Source organism: Clarias gariepinus, chromosome 15 (genome assembly GCF_024256425.1).
Source record: "Clarias gariepinus isolate MV-2021 ecotype Netherlands chromosome 15, CGAR_prim_01v2, whole genome shotgun sequence".
Lineage (NCBI taxonomy): Eukaryota > Metazoa > Chordata > Actinopteri > Siluriformes > Clariidae > Clarias > Clarias gariepinus.
Window position 1 is genome coordinate 22660214 of NC_071114.1, and position 13378 is coordinate 22673591.

At 38.5% G+C, this 13378-nt stretch overlaps 1 protein-coding gene across 2 annotated transcripts in view; it reads left to right on the forward strand.

The window, feature by feature from the left end:
* Positions 1 to 6422: 6422 nt before the first annotated feature.
* The window catches only part of ntrk3b (neurotrophic tyrosine kinase, receptor, type 3b), a 132018-nt gene continuing 125062 nt past the window's right edge, over positions 6423 to 13378 (forward strand). For both annotated transcript variants that reach the window (XM_053512440.1, XM_053512439.1), the window contains exon 1: positions 6423 to 6919. In XM_053512440.1, the coding sequence (XP_053368415.1) occupies positions 6681 to 6919 (239 nt within the window). In that variant the 5' untranslated portion in view covers positions 6423 to 6680. The remainder of the gene's footprint in view (positions 6920 to 13378) is intronic.

Genomic DNA, 13378 nt, shown 5'->3' on the forward strand with positions numbered 1-13378 from the left:
TAAAGAGGTTATTGTAACTGTAATTTTCATATTGAACATAAATAATAATGATCATTATTACAACCTCTTACTGGGGACTCCCAGTAGTTTGATATATAGTAAAACTAGAAAGAGATGCAAATGCATTCATTTGCCATTAAAATTTGAGATAAGTGACATAATACTGTGTAAGCATTACATAGTGTGCAGTTATCAATATTGAAAGATGTCATAAAGCTTTTGACAGCTTTGGATTTCCTTCTGCACAAATGTTTGCAGCTCCACTGTAAGTTAGACTGTGACTATCCTAAAAGCAGCAAATGTATTCATGATGATTTATTTATAGGCTGGATAGACAACCTCGGTGTCAGTCCGACAGCCCCAACTTGTGGATTGCAGAAAACGACTGGGGGAAAAAAATCCCACTGTGTGTAGGAGTCTGCAAGACACCATGCTGGCTACAATTTCATTGTCAAGCTACAATGGAAATTCTTCTATTTTAATATACAGTAGCACTTATGCGTTTTTCTTGCTTTCTCCCTGCCTCACATAACAAATGCTCTTATTCCCCAAATACCCAATTAACAATTACAGACGTTATGTAACACCTTTAGTATTCAGTTCAGGGACATAGAAACAATTTAATATGTAACATGAGAATATACATATATGAAATAAAATTTTACATGAATATAAAGACTATGATGCAGAACTGCAATGAGGGGCCAATTTTGTAGCATCTAAATGGCATGACACCACTAGCAATCTGTTCTACAGTATAATAATCTATAATGTAGTGAAATAGTTGGCTATATTTAAGCTGTTATGTCTACTAATTGGCATGACTTCAGTCAACACCTTTAAGATGATGGGGCCAGGGGTAGCTCAGTGGTTAACGCATTGGACTACGGTTCAGAAGATCTCAGGTTGAAACCCCCCAACCACCAAGTTGCCATTGTTGGGCCCCTAAGCAAGGCCCTTAACCCCTTAACTACATTTACATTTACATTTAGGCATTTGGCAGACGCTCTTATCCAGAGCGACTTACAAAAAGTGCTTTAATGTTTACAACATTGGATACATACTTACACTGGGTTAACTAGGTTAATAACTAAGTACCATTAGTCCAACACAACTGAGTTTTTTTTTTTTTTTTTTTTTTTTTTTTTCCCCCCCGGGGGGAGGGGGGTTAGTCCAAGTACTGGAGAAACAGATGCGTCTTGAGTCGTCGTTTAAAGATAGTCAAAGTCTCTGATGTACGGACATCTAGAGGAAGTTCATTCCACCATCTAGGTGCCAGAACAGAAAAGAGCCTGGATGAATGCCGCCCTCGATCCCTGAGAGATGGTGGGATGAGGCGAGCAGTGCTGGAGGATCGGAGGCAACGTGGTGCAGTGCGTGGTGTAATTAGCGCAGAGAGGTAAGTGGGTGCTGGGCCATTTTTGGCTTTGTAGGCAAGCATCATTGTTTTGAATTTGATGCGGGCAGCTACAGGAAGCCAGTGCAGGGAGCGGAGGAGTGGGGTGGTGTGGGAGAACTTGGAAAGGTTAAAAACGAGTCGTGCTGCTGCATTCTGGATCAGTTGCAGAGGACGAATCGTGGACAGAGGCAGGCCTGCCAGGAGTGAGTTGCAGTAGTCCAGTCTTGAAATAACAAGGGACTGAACAAGCACCTGAGTAGCCTGTGAAGAAAGAAATGGGCGAATTCTTCTGATATTGTAAAGAAGAAATCGACAAGAGCGAGTAAGGTTAGCGATGTGTGGGGAAAATGACAGATGATTGTCCACGGTTACCCCAAGATTGCGGGCGGTGGTTGAGGGAGTGATTTGGTTGTTGTCCATGGATATCACAAGGTCTTGACCTGGAGATGAGTCACAAGGGATAAACAACAGTTCGGTTTTACTGAGATTGAGCTTCAGCTGATGAGCAGCCATCCAAAATGAGATGTCTGCCAGACATGCTGAGATCCGGGTGGAAACCTGAGTGTCAGAGGGAGGAAAGGAGAGGACAAGTTGGGTGTCGTCTGCATAACAGTGGTATGAGAATCCATGCGATGATATGACCTTACCAAGAGACCGGGTATAGAGGGAGAACAGAAGAGGACCAAGTACTGAGCCCTGCGGGACACCAGTAGAGAGTCTACGTGGGGCAGATGTAGATCCCCTCCATGTTACCTCATATGACCTATCTTTAAGGTAAGAAGCAAACCATTGCCACGCTGTTCCACAAATTCCAAGGCTTGTAAGAATAGATAATAGAATCTTGTGGTTCACGGTGTCAAATGCAGCTGACAGGTCCAGGAGGATGAGGACAGATGAAAGTTTAGCAGATCTAGCAGCATGGAGCTTCTCAGTGACTGACAGAAGGGCAGTCTCTGTGGAATGTGCCACTTTGAATCCAGATTGGTTTGGGTCATTAAGGTTGTTCTGTGAGAGATAAAGAGACATTTGATTATAAACCGTTCTTTCAAGAATTTTGGAAATAAAAGAGAGCAGTGATACCGGGCGATAGTTGTTAACTTCTGATGGGTCCAGGCAGGGTTTCTTGAGGATGGGAATAACCCTCGCCTTCTTAAAAGCAGCAGGAACATGACCAGATGATATGGATTGGTTGATGATGGCTGTGGTGAAGGGAAGGAGGTCTCGTGAGATGGCCTGGAGCATTGTGGAAGGGATTGGGTCTAATGAACAGGTGGTGGGGTTAGATGACGAGATGATCTGTTGAATCTCGTCAGATGACAAGTTGGAAAATTCTGCTAAAGGAGGGAAGGAAAGGTCCTGAGGTTCTGCCGTAGGACTTTGGTTGAGAGCGAAGGACTGGCGGATTGCTACAATCTTCCCATCGTAGAATGTGGCAAAATCGTCAGCAGTCAGAGAGGAAGGGGCAGGAGGAGTCGGTGGGTTGAGTAGTGAGGAGAAGATGTTGTGGAGTTTGCCAGGATCATGTGCAGACGCTTCCAACTTTTGTCTGAAGAAGGTAGTTTTGGCAGAAAATATATGCTCAAATATATGTGATAAATATATATGAGATAAAAATGTAAGTCGCTCAGGAAAAGAGCGTCTGCCAAATATGTAAATTTACCAATTTAAGATGACTTGAACACCATCTAAACCACTGACTTCCTCACCCAACATTAGTACCAGTCATCACTAATGCTCTTGCAGCTGAATGAAAATGGATCATCACAGACACATATATAGTTTAAGGGATTTCCAGAAGGGTGAACTATATTTTAAGCAAAAGGGGACTAAATCTGGATTAGACAGAGGTAAATTTTATAATATCTATTCTCTATACTGCTTATCCTGTACAGGGACACAGGAGGCTTGAGGCACTAGGCAGGGTACACCTTGGACAAGCTGCCAATTTATTGCAACAGGGCACGCGCACGCGCGCACACAGTTGGCAATTTGCAAACACTCTTTAAAGGTAAGTTGCATACCTTTCGACTGTGGGAGAAAACTGTAGGAAAAAGAGGAAAGCGAGCAGCGAGCATGGGGAGAATGTGCACACACACACAGACCCTATGAGGTAATCATACTCTCGACCCTGAAGGTGCGAGGCCACAGAGCTAACCACTACATTTACAGTACATTACATTTAGGCATTGGGCAGACGCCCTTATCCACACAACTTGTTGGTCCCAACCTAGGACCTTCTGCCTTAACCACTGAGCTACCCCCATGCCGCCAAATTGTTTATATATAGAACATATTTAATACACAATAAATAGGGTGATGAATGTGACATTCATTTACCTATTTATTGTCAGTAGTTGGTTCAAGTTTCTACACATGTGGTGGTGAAAGACAAAAATAGACTCAGGTTGGTACCACCTAGGTATGTATAGGACATTGTTGCATTATTTAGTGTTCAATAAAAAAATAAAAATAAAGACTTACTAAATAAAGACTTACTGTTTGGGCAGTAATGCACTAAAATTTCTCTCACTCTGATTTAAAAAAGATATGATTTATTGAGTATGATTTAATTAAATGGAAGTAAATTACTTATGCAGAGTGTGATTCAGAGTTAAATCAGTGACAACTGAGTTAGTTCTTTATGTTCACTGTTATCATATTAAATTTATTGTTATGGACTGGGCTGCAGCAAAAATAAAACCTTGTTGAAAATGATCAAATTTGGATTTAAAGCATCATTTAATACTGGTGTTAATGCACTCTAAGAAATAAGGGTAATAAATTGTCCTACCCCTTGTCCTTGCTGCTGAGGTTGTCCCATAATAAATATATCTTTTGTACCTTTGGTATGTCCAAGTTCTTATACCATTAAAAATAATTTCACTGTGCATAATTGGAGCTTAAGGACCTAGGTGCAATTAACTTTATTCTAAAAGTCAGTTAAAAGTACACCACATGCACCTATGTAGAAAAAAAATACACATTACAAAAGATGTCTCCTTGGTTTTAATGGTTCAAAAACAAAGAAAAGTACAGTTTGTCAACTTTATTTCTCTAAATAGGCATCACATTTTGACTGAGTAATTCGATTATGTTGCTTTAAAGCAATTATAAAACATTCCATGTTACTTGAAGAAGACAGAATTACACTGAAAAACTATTTAATAATTAAAACAACATTTTCAATGCAAACTTATATATTTAAAAAGAAAAAAAAAACAGTATAAAAAAGCTAAACTATAAATGTATGCAGTTCTGCATGTAAATATATACAGCAGACGACAGGGTGCACAAGGGTAATGAAGCTTAGTTAAAAGTATTAGCCATGCATAAAACAGAGCACCTTTATGGCAAGTGCTGTATACAAATGAACAATGTAAAAAGTGCCAGTACTCCATACTTAAACATTTTTGTCTTACAGTACCTTACCATAGTATGCTTGTACACTATAATGTAGATCTTCCTAAATCAACACTGCACATGTAACATTATGTTATTTCCTGCTTTATCAGAAACACATTCAGCATTTAAATACATGAGAGCATGATTTTATACAATAGGGAAGAAATGCTTTGTAGGACAACTATTGTAAAAAAACAAATGTCAACTGTCTGACCAGCAGCTCTCTTAAAGCACTGTTTCAAACTCAGGTTTGAATAAATAAAAGCAAATGTTTTCATGTTAGAAAAAAAAAAACAGGAAAAATTATTAAACTCAGCCTTACACAATGATCTCAAGTGTAAAAGCAGCTCTTTAATAAATCACAGATTTGAATCATATGATTAAGTTTTAATAAAATGTTGTAAGTAATGATTTGTTAAGCCATGTTTAAAACAAAATGATGCAACAAAAATCTGAACTGAGATAAAACCAAATAATTATCTCTGAACTCATGTTGAGTCTGTTTTTTGTGGTGGGGAGTAACTCATAAATTATTTATTATTTTGTTTGTATGTGAAATTACTTTATATATACAGCAGGCCTTTATTCAACATTTATTCCTTTATTCCTTAGCTACTCATAACATCTGTCTTTCTCATCATGATTTCTCTCTTTCTTCCTATTTTTGTCTATCTTTCTCTTTTCTCTCTTTTTCTTCCTTCTTTTCCCACCATATCTATATTTCTCACCCTTTCTTGCTCCCACATTTCCTCTCCTTGCATCTCTCTCTTTCCATTCCATCTTTCTTTCCTCTGCTTCCAACCCTCTTCCTCTCATCCATTCCTCTTTCCAGCTTCTCTCCCTCTTCTTTATTTTCTCTCTCTTCCTCCTTTTCTCACCATCTCTATATTTCTTACCCCTCTTGCTTCTTGATTTCCTGTCATTCCATTTTCACCTCCACATTTCCCTATTCAGCCTCTTGCTTTCTCCTTTCCATCATTCGTTCCTATACTTCCAACCCTTCTTCCTGTATTCCTCTTCTCTCTTTCCCTCTCCTCCCTTTTCTCTCTCTCTCTTTCTCCTTTTCTTTCTGTCTTCCTTCTTTTCTCACCGTCGCTATCTTTCAGCCTCTTGCCTTGTCCTTTTCTTTCCATCTCTTTCTTTCCTCTTTCTCTCTATCTCACCTTCTTTCCCCATCCAGCTCTCTTTCTCACCATACGCTCCCTCTCTTTCTTCCCCCCATTGGCTTTGGCTTCCTTCTCCGTCTTCCTTCTTCACCATCTCCATCTTTCAACCTCTTGTTTCTTCCTTCCCTTTCATCTTTCCACTCTCTCTCTCTCACACACACACTCCTTCCATCTCTCTCTCTCTCTCTCTCTCTCTCTCTCTCACACACACTCCTTCCATCTCTCTCTCTCTCTCTCTCTCTCTCTCACACACACACACACACACTCCTTCCATCTCTCTCTCTCTCTCTCTCTCTCTCTCACACACACACTCCTTCCATCTCTCTCTCTCTCTCTCTCTCACACACACACACACTCCTTCCATCTCTCTCTCTCTCTCTCTCTCTCTCTCACTCTGGCCAGGAGGTGGGTCTTCGTGCTCTTGCTTGCTGTCAGTACTCTCAGCATCACTGCGCTCCTCAGCCTCCTCCTGTCATGGACTGTGGAGAGAAAAGCTGCTGCTATTCCTTCACCCTGTCTTCATAACGGAATACTTTCCAAAAGACATTAAGGATTTTTTTTCTAAATATAAATTTCCCCAATAATCTTTTTCACCCTATCTCATGATGTACACAGGCGCTCTTATGTAGCCCAAACCGCATTCAGACACGCCACACATTTTTCCCTGTTTTTTTTTTCTCTTCATCCCGGATTCGTTAACTCGGTTTTGGACCATGGATGTTGGGCTGTGTTTCGTGTCGCTTTTGAGGATTGTGCTGTTTTCCAGCGTCTTTCATTGCTGTGTCTTCTCGGTGCTCGACTGCCCGCCGGCCTGCACCTGTTCCTCCACCGACATTCACTGCAATAAATCGGACGGGGGGAATTTCTTCCCTCTGCTCGCTCTGCAGGACAGCAGCAACGGCAGCAGCGGCGGCGGAGAGATCGAAGACCTGTTCAGAAACATCACCACCATGTAATTATGCTTTCGTTTTAATTCATTTCTATCGCAATTCTCTCTCTCTCTCTCTTTTTTTTTTTGCGCGAGCTACACAACTAACTCTACTGACGCTATAACGGGTCCTCTGGCTGCGCGTGCTAACTTCTCTTCCGTCCTTTTTTTCCCTCTCTGACAGGTTGGTCACTATAGCAACACATTTAGGCTGCTGCTATGGGCTACAACAACGGGAATTACTTATAGAAAGTAGTTTTATATTTCATATATTGTGGTTTTTGGGTCATATTTTACTTTAGGAAAAGGTACCAGATAAATAACATAGCTACCTAAAGCGTTAGTGAGTTTTTATCGGTTTTACAGTATACACCGTGACCGTGTAGCCTGGCGGTGTTCAGGGGGATAAAATTAGCAGCAGCGGTAGCTTTATTCGCTAGAATCTGTTTAAGTAAAGGTTAATCAAGGTAGCGCCAACAGATATTTATTAAATAAAAAAACAAGAACAACTTGTTAACCAAAATCTGTTATTTTATCAGCATATCTTATTTCGGTTGCTAGAATATATCTCTTATAATTCAGCGTCTAAACTAGACAGTTTAACACAAAAACAGATTTGTGTGTTAATCTTGAACGCTCAGTGATGCTACTTATTTATTTATTTTTTTAAATAATGTATATCTCTCTATATATTTCTCTCCACTGCGGAAAAAAACAGTCATCTCTTCTGAAAGCTACCCCGAGTGATTTCACGGGCTGAATCCCAAATGTCTGTCTGTTGCACATATAATGCACTAGGTGTGATGTAGAATGCTTTATGCGATTCCCTGCTTAGTGCACTCAGACCGAGAAGTAGGAGCGATTTGAGATTTGGGTTTGAATTGCCGCTAGACACGATGTGAGAATATAACTGTATATCTATTGATCACATTTTATTTCATGTGTAATTAAATGTGTAAAGGTCCGGGGCGAGCTGGGAACACTAGGTGTTAAATGAACACTGGGCTTTTAGCTCTGTACTCCCAGCTGACCACATCATTAGCTATATCCATTGTCTTTGCTTTCACTTGTGAAAAAAAGGTACCACATTTATTTAGGTACCAGGTACTAGTACAATAAGTAACAATTAAAAGACAATATGTTGGAAACAATTTATTATTATTATTATTATTATTATTATTATTATTATTATTATTATATACTTTACAATGTGTCAACCCAAGATAATGAAAGACAAAATATTCTACATTTCTTTAATTTAATTTTTCATTTTACTGAAATGAATGAATTAATTACTTAACCAAATAAATTAATTCTAAATTTCATCTCAAAAACAGCCCAGTTACACTGATAAGAATATGAGCCTGGAATGCAGAAAGAAGATCAATCATTACAACAGTCTCAGTGTCGCTCGTTTTGTTAGTTAGTGTCTGTTTTATTAGTAACCCGTAACTCCTGAACACAGCCTTTTTAATATATATTCCAAACCATCTGTATATAACAAAAACACATCTGCGAAAATATGTGCATAATGTTCATTGTCCATATGCAGACATAGCTTCTTTTTTATCCAATCAGCAACAAGTCCCATATCTCCAGCAAGAGAGCAGAAAGCAGCAGTTTTACGCCTCTGATGTATTCAAGACTCTCTGCTGCATTTCAATTTGCATGCTGTCTTCAGCCTTCATTAAAAGACAAGGAATGCAAACATACTTAGCTTGTGATGTAACAAGTCTGAATACTGTTTTTGTTTGTTACGTTTTTTTTTAAGTAAGAAAACCCAACAAGTGTCAAAAAAAGCCTGTGATGTTCTTAGTGTAGGTTAAAATCATTAAACGTACAGCTTCAGTGAAAATCCACATGAGGAAAATAGAATCTGAAGTGTATTCTTTTAGGATGTCTATATAGTGTATAACACTGGCATAGACATAAATGCTGAGTTGTTTTATTAAGGTTGATTCAAAAGTTTCTTTACAATAAGCAGAACATTTTGGTCAGTCAGCGAAATCATGTAGCATAATGATATTTTACATTTATTTCATTTTGGTCCCTTTCTTCACTGTGGTAAAGGAAATAGCTCCCCAAATGGCTCCCTGTCAGACATATTGTGAGCTACATACTGTATGGTACAGAGCCATTGTTTTATACCTGAGGTAATGCACTAAACTAAGATGCTCAGAACCATTTGGGAACCACATTTTAGAAGTAGCCATAATGCACGGGTCAAAACACAGGATGACAGAAAGTCATGATTCCCATCAGAACATAAAGGAAAAAGTCAAATTAAATGTGATTAACTAAAAACAGGAAAATAAGTAAATTATTAATAAGAGGGGGAAAAAAACAAGGAACTTGTAACATTTCTCTCAATATTTGAAAGGCATTTAAATCAAATGTGATGAAATTTCTCGTGGCTGAAGGCGTAAAATTGATTGATATTTACAGAAGACTTCAAGCGCAATACAGTGATGAGACTTTTAGCTGCAGTAAAACGGCCATATGTCTGTGAATGACGATCAAGGCTGAGGTGGCTCGGAGCCCAATGCAGTCTTTCCCATGAACGTTCAGCAAATGGAACACTCTCAGGGAAAAATAGCCTGGTTTGATCACCAAAGGTGTTTTTGCAGGACAATGCATGACATCATACTGCCCACTGCACCACTTTACAGAAATTTGGCTGAGAGTTATTGCCACATCCCCCGTGCAGTCGTGACCTCGCTTCAAGTCAGTTCCACATATTTGGTCCATTAAAAGAGTTCCAGTGTTTTAGCAGAGCAGTGACAATAATATGAAGCAGATTTCTTCTGTACTAAGAAATCTTTCTATTGTACCTTGAAAGTATCCAAGCACTAGTGAAATGTTAGAATAAGTGCATTAGTATAGCAGGGGATTATATAGGGCTTATATAGAGAAATAAAGGAAGGTACTCCTGGTTTGACTTGAATGTTTGACAGCAAGACATTTTTAGAGAATTTCTACATCCAGTAAAGACAAATAATAGTTATGATATGTCATAACCAAAGAAAATACAATATATCTAAATGCATATTCATTGCAACTTTATAAAGGACAAATACTGTGTGTAGAATTTCTGTACTAAACAAAATCCTTCCATAAGCTTAATTTAAACATTTTGATTTGTTTACTGTTGCAGTAAGTCATATAAACTATAATTTAACAAGTCATAAAGGTATTAAGAGTGAAAATGGATGGTCTACAGATACACACAGAGGCCACTCATTTCAGAATTAACCTGTAATCTATTGTCAGAGATGTACCACTAGCTAGATAACAATGGCTATAAATGTGCACATTGATATGTGAAAACAGACAAAACTTACAAGTGGTATTCAAATAAAATTTAACTCAACTGAACATCTTGGATAAAAACCCAAAAATATAACCAGTTGTTGTTAAGGGACACAAACATGACAAATTATCTAAAGTTTTGTCAAAATTTCCTCAAAATTGCTTTAAAAGAAGTAAGAAAGAGGAAAAAGTGAACAGGGCGATGTCACTCGTACTGTATGTAGCTCCTGCAGTTTGGATTAAGATCAGGACTTTAAATCCACTGTTAATGCAAAACTGGATTAAGCAAGGTAGTGTTAAAGAGTACATTCCTAATCCAACATGGCTAAATCAAGATATAATCCTCACAGGACTAGCTTTGATTGTGCACATTACAAATTTGAGCTCCAAACATACATACTCCCCAGGCATGTTCACATAAATAATGTTAGTGCTGTTACATCTGGGTGCTCCAGTGTTATTCAATAGCATGCCTAATTCATTACTGTAAATGATTATCAAAGTAACAGCAATCTATTTATCATCAGAGCCACTGAATGTATTCAAAGATGACAAAGTGCTATTGGAGTTTGCTGATCACTTGGACGGCAAATTGGAAGTTAACACACCTTTCAGCATCGTGTTCACAAAAAACAATCTAAAGCAATGTTAAGACCAACACCGAAGCTGTTCTCCTGTGTAGGTGTCATTTCCTGAGTGGTTTGATGAATGTCATGCCAAATCATGAAAATGGCTCCTGAGTAATTTAGGCCTTTTAATATGAACATGTCAAAGGAATATTGAAAATCTGTCTGTTATTAATCATCTTTTAATAAATGGCAAGATTCTCCTGGGTTAAAACCTTTACTTTTAACACCATGGACAGCTCCCCCATACATAGACCGACTGACTATATCTATCTATCTATCTATCTATCTATCTATCTATCTATCTATACAAATAATTTCAGAAAAATATAATATTATCCATTCCTATAGCTTTAATATTCAACCGCAGAGGAAATTAATTTAGGCCATTCTTATGATAAAAACAGCACAGTCCTAATAAAGGTAGTAACATGAGATAGCCTCATGTTGCTACCTCTATTAGTTAATGCCTGTTTTACTGGTAACTCATAACTCCAGCCTGTTTTACTGGTAACCCGTATAGAACACACACACACACACGCACATGCACATGCTGTTTAAGACAAACCGTGAATTCTGATGAAATATCTCCCAAAAGTAGGCAAAATAACATTTATCGAAGACTTCAAGCACAGTATGGTGATGAGACCCGCAGTAAAATATTTTAATGGCGCAAAAGCTTTAAAGAGGGCTCTAGGTCTGTGAATGACGATCCTGGCCAAGGTGGCTCAGAGCCCACTGCAGTCATTTCCGTGAACATTTAGTGAGTGGAATGCCTGATCCTTAAAAAAACAATGGATGACTTTTCAATAACTTACAGAAGAGATACACCTGTCTGTGGGAACTGTGTGCACGATCATTCAAAAACCCCAATTCTGCTGGGAGTTATTGCCACATCCCCCATGGAGTCCTGACCTCGCTCCAAGCCATTTCTACCTGTTTAAAGAATTATTGGTTCTGATGAGAGAGATAAAGAGGTCACAGGCATACTGTATAAACTTTCTATCTTCGATGATATCCAAGCGCTAGTACAGTAAAACACTGCGGTAACTGAATTAGTGTAGCAGTGAATTATATAGAGAAATAAAGGTACTGTAGTTTTTACTCTTATAACTGTGTTCTGTTATTCTGTACAAATCAGAATAACAGAAATATATTATTTCATGAATGCAACAAAACCATAGAGACTACAAAAAGGAGACTTTCTTGAACAAAAATCAGCAACAAGTCTCATATTTATCTATCTATCTATCTATCTATCTATCTATCTATCTATCTATCTATCTATCTATCTATCTATCTATCTATCTATCTGTCTGTCTGTCTGTCTGTATTGTGCATTGTTGTACAGTATATCATTATGACAGTGATGTACTTGTGACTTGTGAGCACACTTTGTTTGGACTACCATGCTGTATTTGAGAATAAAAGCGACGTGTTAGAATTATAGAGTCTGGTGTGTTGGCACGGCTGAGTGCAATCGTACGCAACAGCCGGCGAGTTATAAAACAATTTGTAAAACTGCAAGTACTGTATGTCACCATCCCCAGATGTCTACGCTTTTTGCCTATTCATGTGTTAATTCATGATGCGCCTTTTTAGACATTGAAATGTGTGAAGAAATTAAACTTAAAGAATGCTTCCGTTGGAAAATAAATTCCTTATGCTAATTTTTCAGCCCCAAATTATATCTCATTTTTGCAGTATCTTGCATTCGGTACTTACAGTTTACAGAACCAAAAATCCACTATTATTGACACCAACCAAAATCTGGCTGCTGACATGATCCAGATTAACTATTCAAATCAGACACTCATTTTCCAATTTTAAAACCCAAATCACAATACTATTTACTATTTTCTTATAATTCCTAGAATAACTTGGTGCAGCTGTGCAAATGTGTGTTCCCCAAGCTAATGTACACACCTTTATCATTACTGACTAACGTGCTTATCTTGATTAGTGAAATAATTCGGTAAAATTGTATTTCTGTAGCATTTTAAACAATACGCATAGTCACAAGGCAGAGTTGATGGGGTAATCTCATATTCAATTTATGAGACAAGCACAGTAAAAACATAATAAATAAAAATCAGACCCAAGTGCAGTAATTACTGCTCTTGCCACTGTCTGTAGGAATGGAAGTTTGTTTGAGTCGATCTCTGTGTTATCTTGCTAACTGGGTCAGGGCTGCCATCTGAGAATTAGGAGGAGCGTTGGGGCTCAACTCCCTGGCAAGCCAAGCTGCAGCAAAAACTAACTGTGCATCTGACCCTGCTTATCCCATGCACCATCTCTCTCTCTCTCTCTCTCTCTCTCTCTCTCTCGCACACACACACACACACATATATGCACACATCCGCAGAATGCTTTTAGAACTTGCCTTCATGAACCTCAGCCTTGCACCCTTTTCAGTTATAATGGCTGAAGTAAAAGCGTGGCTGGTGGAAGCTGCTCCTACGTCAGTATGAAAGCCCTTCTATGAGCCATCTGCAGAGGCTCCACTTTTACTCAGGAATATAAATGAAGAACCTTCTTAGGCAACAAT